Source organism: Parastagonospora nodorum (assembly GCF_000146915.1).
Source record: "Parastagonospora nodorum SN15 chromosome Unknown scaffold_28, whole genome shotgun sequence".
In the NCBI taxonomy this organism is placed as follows: Eukaryota; Fungi; Ascomycota; class Dothideomycetes; order Pleosporales; family Phaeosphaeriaceae; genus Parastagonospora; species Parastagonospora nodorum.
This window is the reverse complement of record NW_001884576.1, coordinates 47,814-60,875: the sequence shown is the minus strand read 5'-3', so window position 1 is coordinate 60,875 and position 13,062 is coordinate 47,814. Positions and strand designations below refer to the sequence as shown.

Below are 13,062 nucleotides of genomic sequence, written 5' to 3'. Positions count from 1 at the left end.
ATGGAGTGCCTGCCATTACAAGGAGACCCGGCCCCCCCACCCCACCGGCCCAAATTAATGACCTCGTCTTCTGGAGATGCCGCGTAGCCCCCGATTGAAACTTTGCATCGATCATTCATCTCACAACCGCACAAGCACGGTATGATAAAGACACGCCACAGCTACACTGTGAAGTGCTTTAGATAGCAGACATAATGTTGTTATATCGGACGAGAGAATTGTCAACTCGTCTGTATCAGTACTGATGCGGTTTTGTAAAAAGTGTAGTGCACCTACCAAGTCAAGCACCATCAACCATATGTCATAGCTAATTTCAGCTTTGGTATCTTGCATGCGTGGCTCATGATATGACAATTCCATTGCACAAATGTATCGGATGTGAGCCTCAGTGTACGCCAGCGAACGTGTAACAAAAGGCTATGCACCGATGATGTATCGACACAATAGGACAAGATCGAGAGTAGAAAACGAGGCAGAGGCAAATTCCCAAGTGATGTAATCGCCCGCCAAAAGGCGTGGGGGTTTCAGGGTCGTGTCGGAGAGTAATAATTGAGAGAAGTCAGGTAAGAGTTAGGATGTTGAGACAGTAAAATGTGAGGAAAGGAACTGCCCAGAACACCATCATATCGGAATAAGCAGTTTTAGGTGACAAAAGTGTGGATCTTGAGTAACACAAGGACAAAATTTCTGAAAAAGCAGTTTTACATACGAACCAAGCTGAATGTTATTTTTTGACTATCTTTACGGAATTGAGCAGATTGAGGTAAGTGAACACATTGGCGTAGGAAACATTTCCCGGCAGCCAAGGAAGTTGCTTTTCCTTCGAATCTTATGGTAGGTCGTCATCAAATGAAGGGTCGTCTACCCCGGCACGAGCGCAGCGCGCGATCACGTGCTAATGGACATAACTTTAGAAACGCGCGATGGAAATTCATTGCCTAACCGCTAGCAATACGCAAATGTGGAAAAGTCCTTTAGCAATCCAAACATCAGATGGAATCTTGCGAGTCGTCTTTAGTTGTCGATGTTGATCTTGACGCCGAAGTCGTCGAGCGTCTTGACATATTCATCGCCCAGAGTCGCCGGCGTCAGAATGCCACCACCACACCTTCCAGCTTCAGTGTCCTCCAATCTGCCTCTCAGAATGACCTTCGCAGCAGCACTCAACGTCATTCCCGTCGCGACATAGCCACCGTGCGCGATGTCAATCTTAGCAGTGACTTTGCCTTTTCCGTCTTCAGCGACGCCGACGCCGCGGTAGTTCATGAAATCCTTCTTCATCTTCTCTTTACTTGGCCCTTCGCCTGGCGCTGGGATGAGAAACTTCTTCATTAGAGGGGCGAGGATCCATCGTGTTGGTGGGAGCGCCAGGAAGAGTCCTACGGAGCCGAGAGCAAGTTTAACGAGCAGCGCACTGACAACACCGCCGGCGCGCATATACTCATTAAAGCGGAAGCGTGGACCGTACGAGACTGAAGCATCGTTTGTCGATTGTGCAGCTTGAGAGTACAAGCCCCAGGAGCGATGAGTGATACACTCGTCGACCGAAGCCATAAGTCCTACAGTCTGCAAGCCTCCCAGTTCAGGCACAGAGAGTAGTCCGAGCAGGTTATGTGGGAAGCTTCCCGCGGGAGTGCCAACGGTGTTGTCGGATTTGACAGGCGAGAGTGAGTAAGGGTGCATGGATTTGGCCAGATGGCCAAGCGAATAATTGTTGAAGAGCTCCAACATCGTAAGGCTGGTGCCTCCACTGATACCGCTCTTGAAGTCGTAGAGGGTCATGATAACTCTCTCGCAGGCGGCGTTGTAACGCTTGCGTACTTCCTTTGCGAGAACATACGCCATGATGTCAGCTGGAACAGAATCGAGACCGCATTGGGGAATGACGATGCTGTTGTTCTTCTTTGCAAGTGTGTCGTATTTGGCGATCATGTCGTAGACCCAGGGTACCTCTCCCGTGCTGTCGAGGTAGTGCGTGCCATTATTTATGCATGCCGCCATAACAGGTTCGCCATAGAACATAAAGGGTCCAACGGTGCTTATTATGAGCTTGGTCTTCTTCGCTAGGTCGTTCAGCTGGTCTTCGTTGATCTCGCAAGTTTCAATGTCTGGTATAGCAGTCAGCCTAGTACATATTGAAATTAGAATTTCGTTCATTACCGGGTTGCTTTCGTCCTGGGCTCAACGCGTTCAACTCATCGACAACAGCCTGCAGCTTCTTGGCGCTTCTGTCACGCGCTTCTGTCAGAATCATGAACACGTGGTGACTTGAACATTATGTTGGTGATCCTTACCGTCCAGCAATCGCCCATTTGAGGTCCTCGGGAAGTTGAGTGCTTATCCATTCTGCGACAAGTTTGCCCGTGTAGCCAGTCGCTCCTAGCTAAGGTCTCCTTATCAACATGTTTCATGCGCAGTAATCTAGCGAAACGTACCAGGATAAGCTCATACTCTCGCGTTGTCGAAGCCATTGCTTCGTTGAACTGATTCAAATTTGTTTGTTTGACGATCCGACAGCGTGATGGAACTGTGAAGAGAACGAGGTCCTCTCGAGCGGGCGAAAACTCAGGAAGGGCGTGCCTATGGTGACGGACAAAGCGCTACATTGGGTAACCGCCATATTTTTCGGCAGGCGCGAGCAGGCGCTACGTCAAATGTCACAAGCTTGTAACCGTCTTTGCCACCCCGCATCTCCCATGGTTTGACGCGTCAGCAACAACGAGTACCGCACTTTAAGTCCCTTAACAATAGATGCACATAAGGCGATTAGCGTTCGAAAGTATGTAAGGATGGGACGAATGTCGACCAATGTGGCTAGCCTGGATATGGCTTGGCGTTCGGCTGATGAAGCAGAAGACACACAACGACAACAAAGTTCACCTCACCGCCTGCACGCTGAAGCGCTCTGTCAAGGCACCACAACCACGATCAGGCATGCAGATTTTGTCTGCTAGGGTTCCTTTCCTTTCTTATTGGATGACTGAGAACTGTTGACTTGCTGAAAGCGGGGGGGCTTCGAGATGACACGGTCAGCTTCTGCAATTCTCACAGCATAGCAGCATGGCTAATCTCGTCTCAAAGGCCTGCAGACTGCCAAATTGTTACCGAGAAGCACCGATGTACCCGTCGAAATGTACCTCCGACCGTTGCTTGCGAGCGAAATGCGCCTCCGCGCGCAGCAGTACCTCCACTCGGGCGCTTACAGTGTCGCGAGGCATTAGACGTAGAGAATACAAGAACTAAGCGTTTACATTTTGGCCTATCGCGCCTGCCTCGCGCGTTCCTTCGTAGCGACCGAGCAACTCTCCCGTCACCAGTGACTTGTCAAGACTTCGAGGAGTCTGGCTCGCTGAATCAGCCCCGCTATGGTCGCGACAATGCCATTTGCTTCGCGCACATCGCACAATGTTGTGGCTACTAACAGTTCTACAACCAATACAACGAGACTATGTTGGGGACTTGATTGCGAGTTACTAGTACATTGGTGCTTATCGCTTCCCTGGCTCGCAATCAGCCCATTGCAATGGATTGAAGATAATGCTCAGCTGTACCCGCGGTTCCATCGTTATACACAAATCCAGGCGGTCTCCCTTTCTAGGCTATGTCACGGACACCGAAGACACATGTCTCAACGAGTGATCTGAAGATGGAGCCTCGATGCTACCGCAGCACCAATGTAGATCCGCCAGGGAGCGAGCATGAACGAGCGCAACGGCGCAACGGCGCCTGAAACATTGTTTGCATTCCGGGAGGTGTTCATGACCTAGCAAGTCATATGGGCCATCGCTTAGGTAGCTGTGACACGTGGTAAGGCAAGCCTGAAGCTGATAGTCCGCTGCGTCATCCAACGTTCTAGGTCTGGACTCTCTTTGTTGAAGCGAGATCAGCTTATTCTTTCGCTATTCTTCGGTCCTGCCCTTGTCACAGTTTAATCGGTCATCCGTTATTGCCTAAGAGTTGTGGCTGATGCGCGCCATAGAGCATGATCGGCGCTAGTGACCCCACTACTTAAACCGCCGGCTTCCCTTTCACCTTCCTATCCTCTCCAACTTATGAATCGCGTCGATCAACCTTTTCGCTATATCCCGTCGAAATACCACTCCAATGGCCGAGACTTGTATAGTCTGCCTCGGCGACCTCGTCCCCCAAGACGAAGGCCCTATCGCCGCCGATTCGTCTTTTGCGACGCATTCGGTTGATGGTGCTGATGGTGCTCATCAACACAACGCCAACACCAAGAGCCGAAAGACGGCCTCCCAACCCGCCACCCCTGACGATGAACTGGTCGCGCACCTACTGCCATGTGGTCACGACCTGCACAACGAATGCCTGAAGCCCTGGGTCGAGAGAGCAAACAGCTGTCCGATATGCCGAGCGAGCTTTAATCTAGTCGAGCTAAGCGCCCGCGTTGGAGGTATGTCATTCCACGGAACTGGACGCCACTGGATCGTGTAGTTGTAGAGTGCTCTTGTTGCTTAGACAGCCGCACATCTACTGGCTAAATGGTCAGTTGAGCTCAGCTTAACCTCCGCACGACTCACTCACCGCAGTTCAGCATCATTAACGCCAAGATCTCGCATGCTAACATACTACAGGTCCTAAGCTCTCGGAATATGCTGTCCGAGATAAGCAGCAAGTAGCTGACATCGATCCGTCAATGATCGTCGACGACGAGGACCTCGGCCTCGAGGACGATGGCAGCTATGACGCGTGCATGGTCTGCGACGAATTCGGTGATGCATCCCAGCTGATGTATTGCCATAGCTGTGAGCAGCTCTCGCACGTATTCTGTGCTGGCCTCGACCGGATGCCATCGCGCGGCGCATGGTACTGCCAGCCCTGCATGGAGAGTGGCTTGGTGGAGTCCGCCTCCCTGCGGCGTCCACCTCCCCGAGGTCCTGCTGCCTGGATCAACGGTCGCAGCCGAGTGCCTCGCCACAACAGAGGGCCCGATGAATGGGTTGGTGTGTGGCAGAGTGTCTGGGATCGACTGCAGTTCGACATCGAATTTCCATTTGAAGACGAAGAACAGTCAGAAAACCAGTCGGAGGTTTTGAGACGCGAAAATCATGAGTGGGACCGTCGCTTCGAGCTTGCGCGTCAGATGGGCGCGGGCACTCGTTTTCGCGCAGCCGCCGACAACGTCCACAGCCGCCGGCGAGGGTCGAACCGTTCGTCACGACCCACCAATCGCACACTCCATCGCGAACCTCCAAAGACACCTCGAGACCCTGAGTCACAGGAGGAGATCCGCGCATGGAATCAATTCGAAAAGGCACGAGAGCAGCTTGCACAAGATGAGGGAAATGTGGCACCAAGCGTTGCAAGCACAACAACAAGCCGCCGCGGTGGCAGGAAGCGGAAGTCGAACGATTCGCCTGCGTCCCCCGCCGATTCTGAGCCCAGGGAGCCACAACCCGAACGCAAACTTAAACGCCCTCGCACACGCCTGCACTTGGATAACGGCGAGTCATCCGCAACGGCAGCTCGTCGCAATACGGCCGCGTCCTCTGCAGTCCCGACAACAGCATCGTCGCCACCTGCTGTCAATGGCGAAGCAGCCTCAACTCCTGGCTTCTTACAGTCATTGTTACAAGAAGTCGAGGTCAACCGCTTTGCAGAACGCGAGAAGGAGATCGCCGCTCCCCAACCGCGACGTGTTATTGTTGAGCGTGCCTGCTCACCCACATCGCCAGGCTTGTCGCCCATCTACCAAAAGGCCCAAGGCATGAGCACTCCACCACCACTGAACCTCACCCGCTCCAAATCGCCTGTGCAGCAGGACCAGCAGCGATCTCCTACATACTCTCCATACTCGCCCGCCGACGAGGAGCGACTTGGTCGGCGCGCCATCGCGCACCGCTCCGCTGGTCTCAGTAGCCCGCCTCGCTCCAAGGACTCGTCTCCATCACGTCCCGCGCTGTCTTATTCGACCAAAGCCGAACTCCAACGCATGGTCACCGCAGTCCTCAAACCCGTGTACTTGAAGAAGGAAGTCACAAAAGAGCAATACACAGACATAAACCGCGACGTTTCGCGTCTTTTGTATGAGAAGGTTGGAGAGGCAGGAGCCGATGCCTTAACAGATCAAGACACGCGGGAGAGGTGGCAGCAAATGGCAGGCACCGAGGTCCAGAACGCCATTGAGGCTCGTCGCGTCAGCAGCGCAGCGGCACTTTCGCCTGCAGCTGATGACTCCGCTTCATCCTCATCGTAATAATGACTCTTTCCCATCGCATTTGTTAGTTGCGCGGCGTTTCACATTTTCAGCGATATTGGCGCATACGGTACACATCGGGTATTTCACAGTCTGCTGACTATGATACCCGGATCACGGTCCCCTGGTGTTATGGATGGGGAATTTTAGATACCATGGGCTTTGGCTTTGAACATATTCTAAGAGTCTAAGCATATTCTGTGGGTGCGCAGATAGGGCGCGCGCATCTGTAATGACATAATGGATCTTCACGAGCGAATATTGTCGACTCTGTCATAATTTCGCCGCAACTGCAAGCGAGCCGTATCACTGAGAGACAGCTATATTCAGAGTAACTTACATCTCCAACTAACCTCACTCAGACCTCCTTCAACAACCCAGCATCTGGAACATCCTTCAAACACTTAATCTTCGCCACGCCCTCCCACGTCTTCGTCCCTTCCGCAATCTCCACACTGCAATTATACAACTCATCGATGAACGCCGGCACAAACGTGCCCGGCCCCTTGACAGCCTGCCTCCCTGCCGCCTGCTCCGCAGCAATCTCATAATGCAGCACACCCGCCACAGCCGCAAGTAACTTATCCCCCCTATTCGCCGCCAAATACGCACTGAGCGTCGTGCCCAACGTACACCCACTGCCCGTAATCTTGCCCAGATACTCATGACCGTTGGATATCGCATACGTGCGGATGCCATCAGATATCACATCCGTCGCGCCCGTCATCAGCACGACATTCCGTTCGCGCAAGGCCAGGCGAGCCACGATATATGCGCGTTGTTCGAGCGTGTACAGCGCGTCCCCAGAATCCACGCCGCGCTGCTGCGTGCTGTCGTCCACGCTGAACCCGCTTGCCCTCGCAACAGCCAGGATCTCCCGCTCGTTTCCCTTGATCAAGTCAAAGTACGCCGCGCTCATCAACTCCGCGACCGCCGCGCGCCGGACGGATGTAGCCCCCGCGCCCACGGGATCGAGGACGATAGGCCCGCCGGAGAGATTGTATGCGCGGATGGCTTGGGCGTAGTTGCGCAGGCCGTCGGGCGTGACGGTGCCCATGTTGACTACCAGCGCGCCATTGAGGGCAGATAGGTCGTCCGCTTCAGCACCGTAGTTTGCCATTATGGGCGATGCGCCGATGGATAGGGCGGTGTTTGCGGCGAAGTTTTGGACGACGAGGTTGGTCATGTTATGGGATAGTGGAGCCGTCTTTTTCACGTTTGAAGTGGCGGTCAGGGCGGAGGTGAGGATGTGCGCGATCTCGTCGGATTCTTTTTCGAGCCAGAAATGAGGTTCTGTGGAATGCGATTTAAATGGGGGGAGGGAAGTTGAGAGAATGGAGAGGTGAGCTGATGCGGCTTTGGGGTCTGGGGCGCCGATTATGGCGGAGACGATGGCGACGCCATCGATTGCTTTGGGTGGGGTGGATGGAGAGGATGGGGCGTGGAGTTGGTATCGGATGCGTTGGAGGTTGGAAGCGTTGACGCCGCCGATACAGACTGTTTTGACTTTCTTCTCTGCGTCGTTTCCCTGTTCGAGGTGGCGCAGGATCTTGCGGATGCCGTTGATGCCGATGATGTCTTTTGCGTTTTTCTTGGTGTTGGTGGCGTACAGAGTGCCGATGCCCAGGTAGTCTGCTCCTCGCTCGACGGCTATGCGGGCTTCGTCGATGGAGGAGACGGTTGCTCCGATTATGGCATCTGGACCAAGGATGTGGCGGGCTGAAGAGATGTTCATGTCATCTTGGCCTAGATGAACTCCCTCGCAGCCCACTGCCAGAGCTACGTCCACGCGGTCATTGATAAGGAGGGGAATGTTGTGGGCTTTGCATTTTTCATGGAGTTGTTTCGCTATTGAGATGAGGAGACCTGTATCGGATGTCTTGTCACGGTACTGGACGATGGTGACTCCTTTACAGCATGTCAGTCATCATCGTGATATCGGTGGGTAATGTCCATGAAAATAGCCGATTGTAAAAGGAAAGAACGACCGACCTCCTAACAAAGCTTGCTCAACAACATCGACCAAATCTCTCGAGCCCAATATGGCCTCAGTCGAGTCAGTCACGAGATACAGCGAGTAGTCGACCTGTTCCTTCATCGTTGCGATTGGTCAAGAGAGTAGTGTGGTAGTGAGAGTTTAACCCCACATTCGCGAAAGAAAATCGAACGCGGCTGATGACGCACTCCGTACTTCGTAGTAGCTTTTCGTTAGCTTTGGCCCCAAAATAACTTGGTAATGCTTAGTGTCTACACCGGTGTAATGAAAAGCATGTGAAGTTTTGACATGGTGAAGTCACCGTTGACCGACTGTGGAGAGATGCCATCAAACGATTGCCCCACGTTTGTAAGCTAACAAACAGGCCGCAGCGGAGACAACGATGATCATGTTGAGAGAGAGGAACCGTATCCCGGAGGTTCTGTTTGGAGACAATCCGTCTAGCACACAAGAGTATGCGTATTATCGGCGTGTGGCTCAACAACCCGTTCCTGCCTTCACATCCATAACAGGAAAGTAAGGGTCGCTCCAAGGATGACACGGTTGGCGCAGTGACCCGCAGCTTCCCGATTGTCGGATCACGTTCCAGGCAGACGTCTGTGAGCTAGAAAATCTCTTTGATGATCTACGAACACGCACAGTCGGAGAGCGATTGCTCGCTTGCATGCCGCAGCCGGTATTCCATGGCAACGAGCGTCGCAGGCAAATGGATTGCCACGGAGCAATTGCAGCAATGCAGTCTGACGGGTCACGTACGTGGCTTAACACATGACACGCAGGCGGACGGTGATGCTTGTGTGGTTTGACGCGGGCTGCTGCCGTGGTTCGTTGGCGCTCGGGCCAAATTTCTAACTCCGCAAGGCTTTAAATACTAAGTCCCTCCACCACGTCCCGTTGCCCGCACTCCACCTCGCACACTCACGCTCAAAAATCCACACAAACCGCCCTCCCCAGTCCCCGTCACTGGCAACAGCTATACAAACCCCCCACACCACGCGCCAACCCGCCCGCAGAGTCGCCCGACCAAGCGACGTGCCCAAACCGCCACCTTTCCCTACAGGACTGCGCAAGCACCAGACCCGCACCACACAGCCGTTCAGACAACTGCGGTATATGTATTCGCGCCAAAGCACCTCTTTCCGAGTCGAACCTCCCCCCAAACTGCAAAAATTTCGCTGTACGCGGATACCCAGCAGTTCCATCCACTGCACCAACGGCTAACCTAGTCCACCCTGACCCGGAGTCACACACGTCCAACACACATACCCAGAGACTGCATCTACTGCATGTCTCTTTCGGCCCTCGTCAACATTTTCGACCTGACCTTGCACGTCCGCCCGCTCCAGCTCCACCAAAAGTAAACCCTCCACCCAGTCACCTCACTCCCCAACCGTCACCATGGCTACCATCAACATTCGTCGCGATGTCGCCGACTCCTTCTACCGCTACAAGATGGAGCGCATCCAGTCCAAGATTGAAGGCAAAGGCAACGGCATCAAGACCGTCATTGTCAACCTGAGCAGCGTCGCCAACTCACTTGCCCGCCCTCCCGCTCACGTCATCAAGTACTTCGGCTTCGAGCTCGGAGCCCAGACCAACACCAACCCCAATGACGACCGCTGGATCATCAACGGCGCCCACGATGCTAGCAAGCTCCAGGACTACCTCGACGGCTTCATCACCAAGTTTGTTCTTTGCAAGAAGTGCAAGAACCCCGAGACCGATGTCCACATCAAGGATGGCAACATCACGCTCGACTGCAAGGCTTGCGGAAAGATCTCCGACGTCGACCCGCGCCTCAAGCTTACTGCTTTCATCTTGAAGAGCGAGCCCAAGAAGGGCAAGAAGGACAAGTCCACCAAGAAGGCCGATCGTCGTGCCCGCAAGGAAGCCGAGGCCAAGGGCGAGCCCACCTCCCCCGATGGCGGCAGCCCCGGTGACAGCGCAGAGGATGACGATGCCAATGGCGATTACGAGATCGAGGCTGGTAGTGACGACGAGCTCACCCGCCAGATCCAGGAGGGCGCCAAGGAGATTGAAGAAGAGGAGGCCAAGGAGGTCGAGTGGCACATTGACACCTCTGAGGAAGCCATGCGCGCCCGCGCCCAGCAGCTCCCTGACGACCTCAAGCGTGCTTTGGTGATTGAGGCCGACGAAGAGGGAGGTTCTTCCTACGACGTCTTCGGCAAATGGATCCTTGACACTGCTGCGGAGAAGGGTGGCGTCGATAAGCTTGACAATGTCGAGATCTTCCTGAAGGCCAAGGAGCTCGGTATCGAGGACAAGCACCGCACGCTTACCGTCATTCCCCAGACCCTCTTCTCCGATAAGATCGTCAAGCAGATCGACACCCGTGCGCCCATGCTCAAGAAGATGATCACCTCAGAGAAGCACGAGAAGGCCTTCCTCGGCGGTATTGAGCGCTTTGTCGGAAACGACAAGCCCGAGCTGATCGCTCAGGTCTCGCCTATCCTAATGAAGGTCTACGACAACGATCTCTGCTCTGAGGAGGTCCTCAAGCCCTGGTGCGCCAAGGCCAGCAAGAAGTACGTCGACATCAAGGTCAGCAAGAACGTGCGCAAGTCTGCCGAGAAGTTCAAGGACTGGCTCGAGACTGCTGAGAGTGACGAGGAGGATGACTCCGAGTAAAGCCTGACACAGGGACTTCTCGGGAGATGGAAGGTGTGAAGTTTGCGGATCTGCCAACTGATGCCAGTCCTTACATGTCTTGCTTCTAGCAATATTCCTGCTATTGCGTTTGATCTTACGGCGCGCGGTTCACTCCCCTCTTGTCTTCACCGTACTGGGATTGTGGGAAGCTTTCAACATTGCTCTTCCTACTCTAGCTAGCCAATAAAAGTGCTTCTCGCATGCTCAATTGCTCAAGTCCTTGTGTTGTGCATGATCCATTGGTGACATCTATGGCTGGCTTGACATAATTACTGTTTCATCAAGTGTGGCCTACGATGTATTTATTGTTCTCCTACTCCAGCAAAAAGAGCTGCCGCGACGAAGTAGACTCCACATGTATCTGTGACAAAATGAACGAGAAGGTGCTCGTATAATTATATTTCATTTCTCCTCCTCTCCTATTCCAATCCATTTCCGGGGTATCGCAGCACAGCTCTCCCATCCCCACTTTACTTAGACAATAGCATCCGGCCGCTCAACCCTCTTCCTCGCCGTCCCCAACCCCGCATGCCCCTTGCCCTGATCCGCGCCCAACCACGGCTTCAACGCATCCCCCAGCTGAGTCTGTCTCAGGAAATAAATCACCTGGCCCAGAATAATCAGCACAAACGCAATGGGATACATCCAGTGTATGCTCAAGTGGAAGACCTTGACGGCCAATGGCGACGCCCCAGAAACTGCCAGTCAGCAGGGAAATGTTGAAAAACGCGGCGCTGGAGAGGCGGAAGAGCAGCGGGGCGAGCGAATAAAACAGCGTCAGGATGAACGTGTACCCCGTGAGGTACCCGCCGACCTTTGAATTCCACGTCGCGCTGCGGAACGACGAGCGGTCGAAGATGCCGGCCTGCGTGCCATTGATAAACATGCCCCACCACGCGAGCTGCCCGACGACTTCATACAGCGGGCGCTCCGAGACGAGAAACTCTTCAAAGACGTTGCTCAGGCCGTAGAAGGTGGCGCCGAGCAGCGCGAACAGGTCGCCCTTGACGGCGTCGCTGGCGCCAAACGCGTTGGCGCCTGTGATGTGGTCGGACCCGAAGATGACGCCCAGCCCGCCGATGCACAGCAGGATGCCGAAGATTTGCGTGTAGTGGTAGCGCACGCGCAGGAAGAAGAAGGAGATGACGACGACGATTACAATGGCCCAGAAGTTGATGAGTTGCGCGGAGAGGATGGTCGTCTAGGGCGGTGTGTTAGTAACTCTAGTTGTCTGCATGGTTTTTGAAGGGGTGTTTATTAAAACTCACGTAGCGATATGCCAGCACGACGAAGTAGTTTCCCTCGACGTCGAAGAACGCTAGGATGAAGAACCGCCATCCATCAACCACACACAGCCGTGCCCACCTCTTGAACCCGTATTTGTAAATCGTGTACGTCGTGTAGATCAGGTTGAGCAGGACGTAATTGAAAAACGACTGGAAAGCGGGGATCGAGGTTCCTTCGTTTGCGAGGAGCGTGGACAGCGTGTTGGTTGACGTGATGCAGATTGCAAGGACTATTTCCACCAGGCGTTAGCATCTCGCCTCGCAGGTTGCTTTTCATGGCATGGAAGGGGAAATTCTACCTTGCCCCAGAAGCAGCGTGATCCAAAACTGCTTCGTCTTGACGTACTGGAACCACCGTCCTTTACTCTCCGCAACCGCCTCGAGCGTCGGATTCGCCTGCGCGCCCGCATCGTTTCCAGCGTGCGTGACGACAATCCCCGCGCCCGTCTTGTCCTGCGCGCCCTCTTCCCGGTGGTCCTTGGAGCCGTAAAACCCCTCCGCGCCGGCAGGTTGGATCGGCGCCGACATGATTCGCAATTGGAGCTTTGTGTACAAGTTCGCGAGCGCAAAACTCCTCAAGTCGCTCACGGGGAAAAAAAAAGGTTGTCTTTATGCAAGGCAAGTGTACATTTGACAAGAGTAATAAGTAGCGGGGAGCGCGCACGCCACTTATACCTCGACACTAATCGCTCACCACACGCGTAGAGAGAAAAGTTCGCTTGGCTTCGCGCTCGATGCTGGTCGACCCACAGGTTTGCTCCGAAGCCATGCCGCGTGCAGTCTAGACCATGCACGTTCTGGAAGCCCTGGGCCGCAGGCGAGAGTCGACCGAGGATACATGTAGACGTTTGCGATTTGCGTTCGCATTTTACTTTTTCTTTGGCGCGGGCATA

The 13,062-nt window shown here is 54.0% G+C and overlaps 5 protein-coding genes across 5 annotated transcripts; 2 read left to right on the top strand and 3 right to left on the bottom strand.

The window, feature by feature from the left end:
• Window positions 1–1,014: 1,014 nt before the first annotated feature.
• Window positions 1,015–2,254, bottom strand: SNOG_13717 (hypothetical protein; the record flags this gene model as incomplete). The annotated part of the gene is made up of 2 exons (XM_001803872.1): window positions 1,015–2,108; window positions 2,161–2,254. The coding sequence occupies 2 exons, from the start codon at window positions 2,252–2,254 to the stop codon at window positions 1,015–1,017; spliced, it is 1,188 nt and encodes a 395-aa protein (XP_001803924.1).
• A 1,850-nt stretch (window positions 2,255–4,104) lies between these two features.
• SNOG_13716 (hypothetical protein) lies at window positions 4,105–6,217 on the top strand (the record flags this gene model as incomplete). The annotated part of the gene is made up of 2 exons (XM_001803871.1): window positions 4,105–4,360; window positions 4,596–6,217. The coding sequence occupies 2 exons, from the start codon at window positions 4,105–4,107 to the stop codon at window positions 6,215–6,217; spliced, it is 1,878 nt and encodes a 625-aa protein (XP_001803923.1).
• A 358-nt stretch (window positions 6,218–6,575) lies between these two features.
• Window positions 6,576–8,315, bottom strand: SNOG_13715 (hypothetical protein; the record flags this gene model as incomplete). Its single annotated transcript, XM_001803870.1, has 2 exons — window positions 6,576–8,038; window positions 8,210–8,315. The coding sequence occupies 2 exons, from the start codon at window positions 8,313–8,315 to the stop codon at window positions 6,576–6,578; spliced, it is 1,569 nt and encodes a 522-aa protein (XP_001803922.1).
• Window positions 8,316–9,148: 833 nt separating this feature from the next.
• Window positions 9,149–11,091, top strand: SNOG_13714 (hypothetical protein). Its single transcript, XM_001803869.1, has one exon. The coding sequence runs from the start codon at window positions 9,612–9,614 to the stop codon at window positions 10,860–10,862; it is 1,251 nt and encodes a 416-aa protein (XP_001803921.1). The 5' UTR covers window positions 9,149–9,611; the 3' UTR covers window positions 10,863–11,091.
• A 288-nt stretch (window positions 11,092–11,379) lies between these two features.
• On the bottom strand, window positions 11,380–12,697 carry SNOG_13713 (hypothetical protein; the record flags this gene model as incomplete). The annotated part of the gene is made up of 3 exons (XM_001803868.1): window positions 11,380–12,084; window positions 12,152–12,380; window positions 12,474–12,697. The coding sequence occupies 3 exons, from the start codon at window positions 12,695–12,697 to the stop codon at window positions 11,380–11,382; spliced, it is 1,158 nt and encodes a 385-aa protein (XP_001803920.1).
• Between the last annotated feature and the right edge of the window lie 365 nt (window positions 12,698–13,062).

Excerpts from the sequence above, each read along its gene's own strand:
- SNOG_13714 (XM_001803869.1), top strand. The coding sequence starts at position 9,612 with ATGGCTACCATCAACATTCGTCGCGATGTCGCCGACTCCTTCTACCGC.